At 34.7% G+C, this 12,380-nt stretch overlaps 1 protein-coding gene across 4 annotated transcripts in view; it reads right to left on the bottom strand.

The window, feature by feature from the left end:
• Nucleotides 1-12,380, bottom strand: part of mpp3b (MAGUK p55 scaffold protein 3b) — a 58,870-nt gene that overhangs the window by 10,850 nt on the left and 35,640 nt on the right. For all 4 annotated transcript variants that reach the window (XM_082152754.1, XM_082152756.1, XM_082152757.1 and 1 more), the window contains exons 8-13: nt 3,851-3,936; nt 3,660-3,734; nt 3,370-3,566; nt 2,943-3,007; nt 2,079-2,099; nt 714-755 (exon numbers count right to left, since the gene is read on the bottom strand). In XM_082152754.1, the coding sequence (XP_082008880.1) occupies nt 714-755; nt 2,079-2,099; nt 2,943-3,007; nt 3,370-3,566; nt 3,660-3,734; nt 3,851-3,936 (486 nt within the window). The remainder of the gene's footprint in view (nt 1-713; nt 756-2,078; nt 2,100-2,942; nt 3,008-3,369; nt 3,567-3,659; nt 3,735-3,850; nt 3,937-12,380) is intronic.

Below are 12,380 nucleotides of genomic sequence, written 5' to 3'. Positions count from 1 at the left end.
AAAGAAAAAAAAAAATGGATAGGGACTGGGGCAATCAAAATCCAAAATGACAAAAAAACACCATTGCGTGCAAATATGGTGCCTTTAGACGCAATGTGTCAGGTTTTATGTCAAAGTGACATGACAAATCATTGAAATTGTAATTGTAATATGTGAAAGTGCAATTGAGATATGAGATCTACAGCAAAGGGGTAGATTATAATAATTGCTGTATATTTATATTATATATATGTGTGTGAATCATGACTTAAATGTGTTCCTCACATATACGTACCATATGACTTCAGAATCCTTGAGGGAAAAAACAGCAAGCATATTCTTCCACATTACTTCCACAGAAGTAACAAAGGCATTCAGGCTCAACTGAACAACATGAAGATGAACTGTCCCTTTAAGTAGTAAGCGCCACAGAGTAAGCACAGAAAAAACTTCCTCTTAGCAAAAAGCACACACTAAAAACCTAAAAAAGACAAAAACTCAGAGGGAGTTGTCCAAAGCTAGCAGCGGAGCAGCGGGTTGTCAAGATGTGACCAATGGCTGGGGTCTTAGGATGTGCCAAGCACTTGATTGCTGTGGTGAAGTGCACCAAAGAGCTCACAAAGATCCCAGATGATATTTAAAGTGATTAACACCACACAACACCACACAACAAAGCATCATCCAGAGCCAAAGCCATATGGAGTGCATTTCAGTGTGTAGGGTACATCTCTCACCTACGTGCTGTCCACTGACACTGCCCTCACTGTCACAGTCCTCTGGAGGGTGGGTGGGTCAGGAGAACACAACAGATCAAAGGGTACAGGAAGGAGAGGACAATCAGTGGGGTGACGGGATATATACATTTTACAAGGACAATTTGTAGGTCAGAAACTCAAAGGTCAGAGTTATTGGAGAGGCAAAGAGAACCACAACAGCAAAATGAAGCAGCAAGCACTGAGCCCAGTGATTTCAGTATCTGTACTGGGTATTCAGATGTTGAGTCTTGTAGTTATTTTCATGGACTAGCCATGAGTATAGTTAGTAACTATAGTTAGTTATAAGTTAGTAACTAATACCCGTCATACCATTTTACAGACTTAAGAATGAATTTGAGAAGAATTTATAAATATTTTTAGGTTACATTATTTTAAAGTGTCACGGTTGCAGTGCAATTAATTACACACAAAAAAGTAATACTTTAGGCTACGTTCACACTGCAGGCTGAAACGACCCAATTCCGATTTTTTTGCCCCTATGCGACCTGTATCTGATCTTTTCATGACAGTCTGAACGACACAGATCCGATCTTTTCAAATGCGACCCAGGCCACTTGGGTATGTGGTCCCAAATCCGATACATATCCGATCTTTTGAAATGCGACTTCAGTCTGAACGGCCAGGTCGCATGTATCCGACCCGCACGTCATTGATACGCGAAAAACGTCATAATTCTGCGTTGAAGTAGTCGTCGATTTGAAACTGAAAACGGACTGCATATTCGTCGAGCTGAGGTAAATCTGCCGAACGGGTCGACCTCGACGAGCCCGTTAATAAAAAATAAATAAAAAAGCCCACGGCCATTATATATACGTTATGTTAACTTATTTGTGCTGAATCTGATATTAGATAGGTCAGCGGCTGCTGTCTGGCTGTTGTGTAACGGTCGCTGCGCGCGCTTGTGTGTGTGTGTGAGAGAATCACAGTTAAAGTTTAGCTACTTCCGCAAACAACAAGTGACGTCGTTGACCGTTGAGTACTCTTCTGCGCATGCGGGTCACTTCTGGGTCATTTCACGTTCACACAGGAGATCACGAAAGGTCGCATTTAATTGGAAATGTGAACGGCCTTGCAAAAAAATCTAATTTTTTCAAAAAATCGGAATTGAGCATTAAGCCCTGCAGTGTGAACGTAGCCATAGAGTAATTTGAACTAATTAACAACTTGTACTTACTACGGGCTAAGGTTTATGGTTAGTTGCTTTTTTAAATTTACTCTAACTACTATACTAAGTAGGCTACACATGTGTAACAAGGACACTGTAAAATAAAGTGTTACCTTTTAACATTTCATATTTAATGACATTTTGTCAAAATCACCTACCTTTTTCACAAGATTGTTCACCTCGGGTAAGCAGAATGAGGAAACAAACACAATTGCTGTAACATGAACAAGTATGAAAAGCAAATGAATATGGAATATTGCAACTAGTATTGTCAATTCTGATAGGCCTGGTCAAAAGTATAAATTCTAACCCTTCATTTAACCTATGTCGATATATATTCTTAAAATCCTACAAACGTTTTCAGTGAATTGTACAACACTTCTTGCAGATGGGGTGAGATGTGAATTGAGTACTGAATGTGATGAGATACTTTTGACTCTTATGAGTCTTATGATTTTTTGTGTGAATCAAAAACATAGAGCTCAACCAGCATAGTCCCATTCCAGAAACCAATGAACTATGCACTGTTTTTTTAAATGTACTGTTAAAAGGACTGGCCTGTATAAATTACAGCATTAGCAGATACAAAATATGTATGCAAAATGAACATTATAAAGCTTACATGGATAAAATCAAAAATGGAATCGAATTGAGAGCTGGTGAACCTGAATCGTTACAAACATTTTAAACATTTGAAAGCGTCTGAACATAAAAACATTTTTTTTTTCTTGCAAAAACACTGTATTTCCTGGGTAATTTAACAGGAAGGGATTAAAAAACTAAAGAATTAATCTGAATATACCAGCGTTCTTCTCCATTTGGCTTTGACAGGTACGCTTTCACATTTTCTCTGAGGGTTTAGTCAGCACACCTCAAAAAAGATGCAAGACTTCCATCTGGCTTCTGAATATCCGCCTCATTTTCAGAAATGTTGTTTTAAAGTTTACAAGCAATTCACATCTAGTTAATTAGTAGGTACCCTATTTCTCTAAGCTACCCAGTAGTAGTTTCTGAGAACTTACATGGTGTTGCTCTGGGTGATTTAGGGCTCTGGTGTGTTCCCATTTTCATCCTATACAACAGTCGTCTGCAAATTTAGGAAAGAGACAAGATATAATTACAATAAGAAAGTTTCTCTTAGAAGAATCATAGCGGCAGAATGTGAGAGTGTGTGTCCTCAAATATTTACTCAAAATAAATCAACTGTGGTTTTAATGAATTTCTCTGAAGCATTTTATCAAAATAAATATATAATAATAATAATACAAATAATAATAATAATTATTATTATTTTATATATATATATATATATATATATATATATATATATATATATATATATATATATATATATATATATATACACATATGAGGTACCACATTAAACTTTGCAGGAGGAGGCTAATCTGATTATAAAATTGACCAACTGTTGACATGATTTTTGTGTACCTCTCCTGGAACTGTCTTGAAGGAACAAGGCCGGCACGCAGGTTGCTGTCTCCCACTCTTTTGGCCTGCCACCATGTTGGGTCGTCCTGGCTCACCACCTGCAGGATGTCCCCACATGTGAAAGGCAGTCCTGCCTCCTGGCAGGGTGTGGCCTTGTCTTCATATGGCGTGTAATCAAACAGGGCTCTTAAATAAACCTTAAAGAGTCATAACATAACACTGCATACATTACCTGCAGCTGCTGCTATTTATTCTGTCCTATGACTTTCAAATAAAGTGATTACATTTACCTTACTCTCACTGAATCTGTCCTCCTCCTTAATGGCAGGGATAATCTTCAGAGTGATCGAGCCCTGAGACTGAGACTGCAGCCCGACAAACAATAATCAAGGACAATAAATCACGCAAGTGCCTTTTCAGATAAGGAATCTTAAGGGAATGACTCAGCTTTTGTAAAACAACAGAGGAATAGTGAACACACCAGAATCTGGCTGATCTCCTCAGGACGTTTGTGTATAATGAGATTTCCATTGACCTCTCTCAACTCATCTCCAACATGCACCAGACCTGAAGAGAATTCAGTCAAGAGTCATCATGGTGCATTTAAAATACAGTGGGATCCGAAGGTTTGATACTTAACACTTATTTCACGTTCTTTTCTCATTTAAAGTGTAACTTTAATTTAAAGTGTAACCGATTTTCAGCTGCTTTGTATTGTTACAATGTCGGTAGTATATGTAAATAAACAATGTTTACTCGTATTCCGTGTCACCTAAACCAAAATATTCTTGTTTATTTTTTTAGCAAAAGACTTTTGACAACTCCAGGGCTTTCGTTAAAACTACAGATTATACTTCCGCATTTTTATATCCCCACCCACAGACAGTCGGATGGAAAACTTCAAGCATTTTAAAATGAATTTATTAACAGGTTGGAATTTAATTCAATAGCATTTATCCTGAATTACAAATGAGAGAAATACCTGCATGCATGGAAATGTTTCTTAAGGTCCAAATAACAAGACACGCTATTAGAAGTTGAGAGAAAACTGCATGAATTTATTAAAAGTTAGACCATAAAACTCTTTAGCGTTTTGGAACTCTTTACTGCTTTGGAAGCTTTTTCTCAATTGTTGCATTTCAATAGTAAGTGTTGTGTTTTAGTTCTGTGAATAAAACCAACATCTAAATGGTGGTTCATCTAGGAACCAGTAACAAGACACACCCATTAGGGTTTTAGATGTATTTTACATAGATTTATTAGCAAATTTAAATATCAATAGCATTTTTCCTGCATCACTTATGAAAGTAAATCCAATTGAAAGTAGCTCTTTGTAGATCTAGTGGTAAGACACACCCTTTGGTTTTGTGATTGAATTGTACACACATGTAATATTATGTTTAACCCAAAATGTAAGTTATTATTAATAACGCTCCAGTTACTCATGTGACATCGGTTTGTGACAACAATTGGCCTTTCAGCTACCAGAATGGGCGGGGCCGACTGCCTATATAGGTCGCACTGAATGGCCATAGGGTGGGTCAAGTAATACAAATAACATTCTGATTAATTGCGGATGTGTCGCGGGGGGATATGATATCATTAATAAATATTAACTACATTCTCTAAAATATGAGCATGTTTAAAACGTAATCCCCACAGCTGCTAAGTATGGCAAGCCGTTTTAACTTTTATTTATTTCTGGGATATGAATCCTTGATGTCAACAATTCAATTTTCACTAGTTAAAATGATAATTCTTGACATCAGGAATAATGTTTCTACTAGTAACAATTATGGCAAGCCGTTTTAACTTTTATTTATTTCCAGGATATGAATCCTTGATATCAACAATTCAATTTTCACTAGTTAAAATGATAATTCTTGATATCAGGAATTAGATTTCTACTAGTAAAAAAAAAAAAATTTGATATCAGGAATTACATTTCAACTAGTAAAAATGTTCATTCTTGATATCAACAATTGAATTTTAACTAGTAAAAACTATAATTCTTGATATTAACAAATGAATTTCAACTAGTAAAAACTATAATTCTTGATATTAACAATTTATATCCTGGGAATGGCAATAGGCAAGCCGTTTTGACTTTTAATCATTCGCAGGATATGAATCCTTGATATCAACAACAAAATTTTCACTAGTTAAAATGATAGTTATTGATATCATGAATTAGATTTCTACTAGTAACAATGGCAATTTTTGATATCAGAAATTACATTTCCACTAGTAACAATGCTAATTCTTGATATCAGCATTTACATTGTCACTAGTTAAAATGATAATTCTTGATATCAACAATTGAATTTCTACTAGTAAAAACTATCATTGTTGATATCTGTAATTGTATTTTCACTAGTGAAATGTCACCATAGGCTGCCATTCAAAATCAATTGTTGATATCAAGAATTGATTTCTTACTTGTTGAAATTCCAGTTTCACATATCAGAAATACAATTCTTACTAGTAAAAACCTTTATTTTTGATATCAAGAATTCAGTTGTCACTAGTTGAAATGTCTATTATTGATATCAACATATGAATTGCTACTAGTAACAATGTTCATTTTTGATATCAAGAATTCCATTTTTACTAGTGACAATGTTAATTCCTGATATCATGAATGTGATTGTTACTAGTAAGAAAGCCATTTTAGATATCTGAAATTTTATTGATATCAGAAATACATTTTCAGATATCAAAAATTAAAATTTTTACTAGTAGCAATTCAATTGTTGATATCAAGAATAGACATTTCAACTAGTGACAATTGAATTCTTGATATCAGGAATTTGCATTTTTACTAGTAACAATGTAATTCTTGATATCAACAATTCAATTCTTGATATCAACAATTGATTTTGAATGGCAGCCTATGGTGACATTTCACTAGTGAAAATATAATTGTTGATATCAACAATTACATTTTTGATATCCAGAATTACATTTTTGATATCAAGAATTAAATTGTTGATATCAAGAATTAAATTGTTGATATCAAGAATTTAATTGTTGATATCAACAATTCATATCCTACATGTGTTTTAAATGTTAAAAGGGCGACAAAACTATTACAGATATCAAAAATGGATTTCTTACTAGTTAAAATTCTGAATACACATATCAGAAATACAATTCTTACTAGTAAAAACCTTTATTTTTGATATCAAGAATTAAACTGTCACTAGTTGAAATATCTATTCTTGATATCAACAATTGAATTCCTACTAGTAACAATGTTCATTTTTGATATCAATAATTCCATTTTCACTAGTGACAATGTTAATTTCTGATATCATGAATGTGATCGTTACTAGTAAAGAAAGCCATTTTAGATATCTGAAATAATATTGATATCAGAAATACATTTTCAGATATCAAAAATGAAAATTTTTACTAGTAGCAATTCAATTGTTGATATCAAGAATAGACATTTCAACTAGTGACAATTTAATTATTGATATCAGTAATTGCCATTTTTACTAGTAACAATGTAATTCTTGATATCAACAATTATATTTCTACTAGTAAGAAATCAATTCTTGATATCAACAATTGATTTTGAATGGCAGCCTATGGTGAGATTTCACTAGTGAAAATATAATTACAGATATCAGGAATTCAATTGTTGATATCAAGAATTACATTTTTGATATCAAGAATTACATTTTTGATATCAAGAATTCAATTGTTGATATCAAAAATGAAATTGTTGATATCAAGAATTACATTTTTGATATCAAAAAATGCAATTGTTGATATCAAAAATGTAATTCTTGATATCAACAATTCATATCCTGGAAATGAATAAAAGTTAAAACGGCTTGCCATATAACAATGGCAATTTTTGATATCAGGAATTACATTTCAACTAGTAAAAATTTTCATTCTTGATATCAACAATTGAATTTTAACTAGTAAAAACTATAATTCTTGATATTAACAATTGAATTTCAACTAGTAAAAACTATAATTCTTGATATTAACAATTTATATCCTGGGAATGGCAATAGGCAAGCCGTTTTGACTTTTAATCATTCGCAGGATATGAATTCTTGATATCAACAACTACATTTTCACTAGTTAAAATGATAGTTATTGACATCAGGAATTAGATTTCTACTAGTAACAATGGCAATTTTTGATATCAGGAATTACTACTAGTAATTTACTTATTCATTAGATACTAGTACCTATTAATTAGATACTAGTACTTATAGATTAGCTACTAGTACTTATTCAATAGATACTAGTACCTATTTATTAGATACTAGTATTTATTCCGAATGTTACTAGTAAGATTTTTTATTTTACTAGTCACAACTGCTTTTTTACTCGTCTTATGTTATGACTAGTCAGAACGGCCACTGGATAGTTCAATTAAAAATCTTACTAGTAAAATAAAAAATCTTACTAGTAACATTTGGAATAAATACTAGTATCTAATAAATAGTTACTAGTATCTATTGAATAAGTAAGGAATAATTGACGACAGGCCGTTGAATTATTAGAAAAATAATGCACACCCGAGGTGGTAATGCGGTCACGACGCGAAGCGGAGTGGCCGTTCCCACCCAGCAAAAACTCGTTGAAAAGACGTCGAAAAGACGACATTGCCAGTCGTCTAAACAACGTTCAAATTTGGTTGAAAAGTGAAAGGTGAAAAGCCGTCTTTTTCAGGTCGTTGAAAAGACGCCAATAAAATGACGTCCCAATCGCGTCTAAATTAGGTTGTAAAGTGAGTTGAAAAGACGTCTTTTTCAGGCCTAATTTCAACCGTGAATTCATGATTATATTTAATATTCATAATAAGAAAATTCACAAAATAAGTAGCAAACCATTTATTGACACACCAAATACATCTTTCACATAAAAAACACTTTCCTGATCACATCTCAAGCCTGCATTTGATCAAGCATACCCTAAAAAACAGTTATATTGTGAAATATTACTACATTAAAAATAACTTTTCATAAATATACATGTATAAAGTGTGTAATTTATTCCTGATGCAAAGCTGAATTTTCAGCATCATTACTTCAGTCTTCAGTGTCACATGATCCTTCAGAATCCTTCAGAATGATGATTTGATTCTCAAGAAACATTTATCATTATTATCAGTTGTACGGCTTCATATTTTTGTGGAAACTATGATACAGTTTTCAGTATTCTTTGAATAGAACTTTCAAAAGAGCAACATTTATTTGAAACATTGTTTTTTTAAACAATGTAAAAGTTTTTACTGTGACTTTTGATCAAATGAATCTATCTTTTCTGTATAAACATTTTTTCAAAACAATAAATGTTTCAAATATTGAAAATGTTTATAAAACAGAACAATGACCAATTATAACCACATTAGAAAACATTAAAGGGATAGTTCACACAAAAATGTAAATTCTGTCATTAATTACTTACCCTCATGTCGCTCCAAACCCATAAGACTTTTGTGGAGAGCACAAATGAAGATATTTTTAACAGATGTCTTGTGTGCGCAAACAATTACGTCTTTATTCACAAATGATGTATCTCAGACGCATGTTGCACCATGAGATGGCCGGCTCTCTCGCCAACACAACACTGATGAATCGTGGTGCGCCGTCAACACGTGTCAAAGATGTATATTTTGTGAATAAAGATGCAATGGGGTTTTTTTTGCACACACAAACAATTCACTTCACTTCATAAAGTTGAGGTTAAACCACTGGAGTCATATTGATTATTGTTATAATGTCTTTACTACCTTGGAAGTTGTAGTTGCATAAACTGTGAAATGGAGGGACAGAAAGCTCTCAGATTTCATTAAAAAGATCTACATTTGTGTTTCAAAGATGAACGAAAGTCTTACAGGTTTGTAACGACATGAAGGCGAGTGATGAAAATGTTTGGTAATGTTTGACGCATTAGGTAAATCAGTTCCTCAGGGGCACGAGTAGATCTCTTCCTGATCTCTGATCTTCTGCTCCTTCCACCATCCCAGTCCTGGATTATTGAGCCACGACAGAAGTTTCCACTTGGAATGCTTTAGCCTGGCTGTTTTTTCTCCAGCATCTAAAGTGAGAAAGAGAACAATAACCAAAATGTAAATGTAAAAAAACAATGGTTGTCCAAATTGTGAAGTATACACTTGAGGTTTCCCTCTACATATTTGTGCAAGATTTCAGTCATAGATAAATTGTAAATGTTTGCTTGATTAGACATTACCTGTCTAGCGACGTATGTTTATGCTGAAATATAATATTGGTTTATGTTTTAAAATCAGCTATCACATGTCATTTTGTAGCGAACTGTCTCGTGTGATAAAGTTTTATGCTTCAGAACTTCCGATAACATATGGCGCTTTTTCACTACACAGTACCAGCTCGCCTCGGCTTTGTTTGGTTTTCCACTGTGTAAAACTTGTACCTGTACCTGCTTCCAGGTACTTTTTTTCGTACCACCTCCGGCGAGGTTCTGAGCGAGCTGAGGCGATACTAAAATGTGACGTGAAAAAACACGGCAGACTGCTGATTGGTCAGAGAGAATCGTCACTATTCACTGCGTCATCATTCCACGCGCCAGACGGAGTATCCTAAATAAAAAACAGCAAAAACAAAAACAGCATACACACGATTTCCTCCATTGTCCTGTGCGTGTGGGTAGCGGGTGTGTCTCGCGTAGAAGATTAAGTCACGGCAGTTTCCTGCGGCGTCGCTATGACGACTAGGTACTATTAATTGTGGAGGTACTATCTGCAATGGAAAACGGAGCGAAAAGCGAGACGAGACAAGGCGAGTCGAGTCGAGCTGGTACTGGTAATGGAAAAGCGCCAATAGTGAGTTTTTAGGGAGCGAATGTTTCAGTGCACTGTAAGGATTTTGTGATAAAGACATCCCTTAACCACTGACTACTGAGCTAGGGCCTGAGTGATATGCACCCAGAGTTTAGCACCTTAATTAGCTTGTTCAGGTGTGCTGGACTAGGTTGGAGTAAACCTCTGCATGTAAGTGGACCTTGAGAGACAATGTTGAGATCTCCTGCAATATGTTCTGAACTTACATCACTGGTGTCCAGACCAAAGTTCTGCAGAGTTTCTGGTGATCCTGGATCAGCTGCTCAGGTCTGCTTAATTGGGTTTGGAGCTAAACTCTGTGATCAGGACTAGATGGCAAACAATACTGTAAAGGGGAGAAGACAAACAATATTATTTTGTTATAATTTGTTCTGTGTTCATCAGGGCTCCAGACTAACTTTTTTCACCTCCGTCCTGGAACCGTCCTGAAAAACGATTTGAACCGTCCTAAAGTGAATGTCAACCGTCCCAAAATAAACATGTTGTTTCTGTACTTTGTTATTATCATCTATAGTTGTTAGTTACATAATAAAAACACCATTAAATGTTTATGATATATATTATTATATTTATTTAGCTCCATTCAAAGTAGTTATCTGTAAACAGGTAAAAAACAGATTTAATAAAAAATAACAGGAGTTAAATGCTTTTTTGTATTCATGCAGAACAAATATGTGCAGTTCATGCAGATAAATTCATGCAGATAAAAATACATACAGCTCAAAACGTTTTTGAGTTGGTTGGATTAAAAAATAACAAATAAATACTGGTGACTACATATCTCAAAAATATCATCATTCTTTATTCTTTCAAGCAGACATATTTATTTGTATGAATTAAATATAATGAATCATTATTAAAGCTATTAACGAGTAGTGAATGCTTTTCTCTTTTTCTTTTGTTGCTTGATCAATATTAAGGACACAGACCGCATTAGGTTTATCACTGTCTGTCACTTTAAGACATCGGATCATGTCCAATGACGTGCGCTGATGCACATCCGATACACTCAAAACGGTTTAAAACATAACCAACATAGTTTACGTGAATACTCTCCAAAACGGACATTTCGACATAATATTGTGTGTATTTGTCCACTCAGACACGAAAGAGAGCTCAGTTCAGTACTCGCGCGCTGTATGGGTGTCTTTGTGCATGGCTGCACGCTTCGGGTCGGGTGTGTGCACACAGAAAACCGTACCGAATAGAGCTCTTTTTTTGCGTCGTCACTCTTATTCAGGTCTATATGTCTGCTCTACTCATTCTCCCAGACGTTTAAGTTTTTTAACGTTTTATGAGACATGCATGTCAGCCCGTGTGCCGCTGGGTAGATCAGCACGTTACAGTACAAATGTGCGCATCAAACGCAGGACATCAGTTCTGACTGGATCGCTTCCCAAATCGTCACTATCTAACATTTTTGTCTAGGTTTTATTCGTTGACGAAAATGTCAATAGATTTTCGTCATGGTTTTTGTCATTCAAAACTAGTTTTATTTAGTTATCGTCTCGTTTTTGTCTGTGAAAATAAGCCATGTGATAAATGTACCGCGAAACAAGTCTCCGGGTGAGTAACCGGCCAGTGATAGTAACTATAGTAACAGCATGAGAAGACACGCTCCGTTGTAGTCAGCGCTTGGTCGGTTAATTTTGGCATTTTCTAAGTAAGTTACCCTAATAGGCTAGAAATAAATGAACACGCATACAAAAATGTCTTTCGTCCTGTAGGCGTCCTGGAGAATATTTCTGTTCGTCCTAAACACATTTTCTATCGTCCCCAGGACGATAGGACGCCGTTAGTCTCGAGCCCTGGTGTTCATCTGCTTACCTGTACAAAGTATGCATCATGAATAAGAGGAATATATTGAATTTGATCTTTTAACACTGTTTTACTACATTAATACTAACTACAAACCTGATAAAAATGACTGGGCACTGGGCAGTCTTATCTTGCCCTCCAGGTGGGCGTAATGGTGTGACGTCACGTGATAACTATGAATTAACCATACAGTGCGTACTTTTAGGTTAAATAAATTAGCTTATTTCCATTCATCCATTGACCAATTGTCAGCAAAACCATTACAAAACTATCAAAATATCTCATCTACACAAGATGTGATTAAAAGCCCAAACTTACAGCTCAAGTCTATAGTTAACCTAAC

The sequence above is a fragment of the Leuciscus leuciscus genome (assembly GCF_965113295.1).
Source record: "Leuciscus leuciscus genome assembly, chromosome: 21".
NCBI classification, from domain to species: domain Eukaryota; kingdom Metazoa; phylum Chordata; class Actinopteri; order Cypriniformes; family Leuciscidae; genus Leuciscus; species Leuciscus leuciscus.
This window is presented reverse-complemented; position numbering and strand designations above follow the sequence as displayed.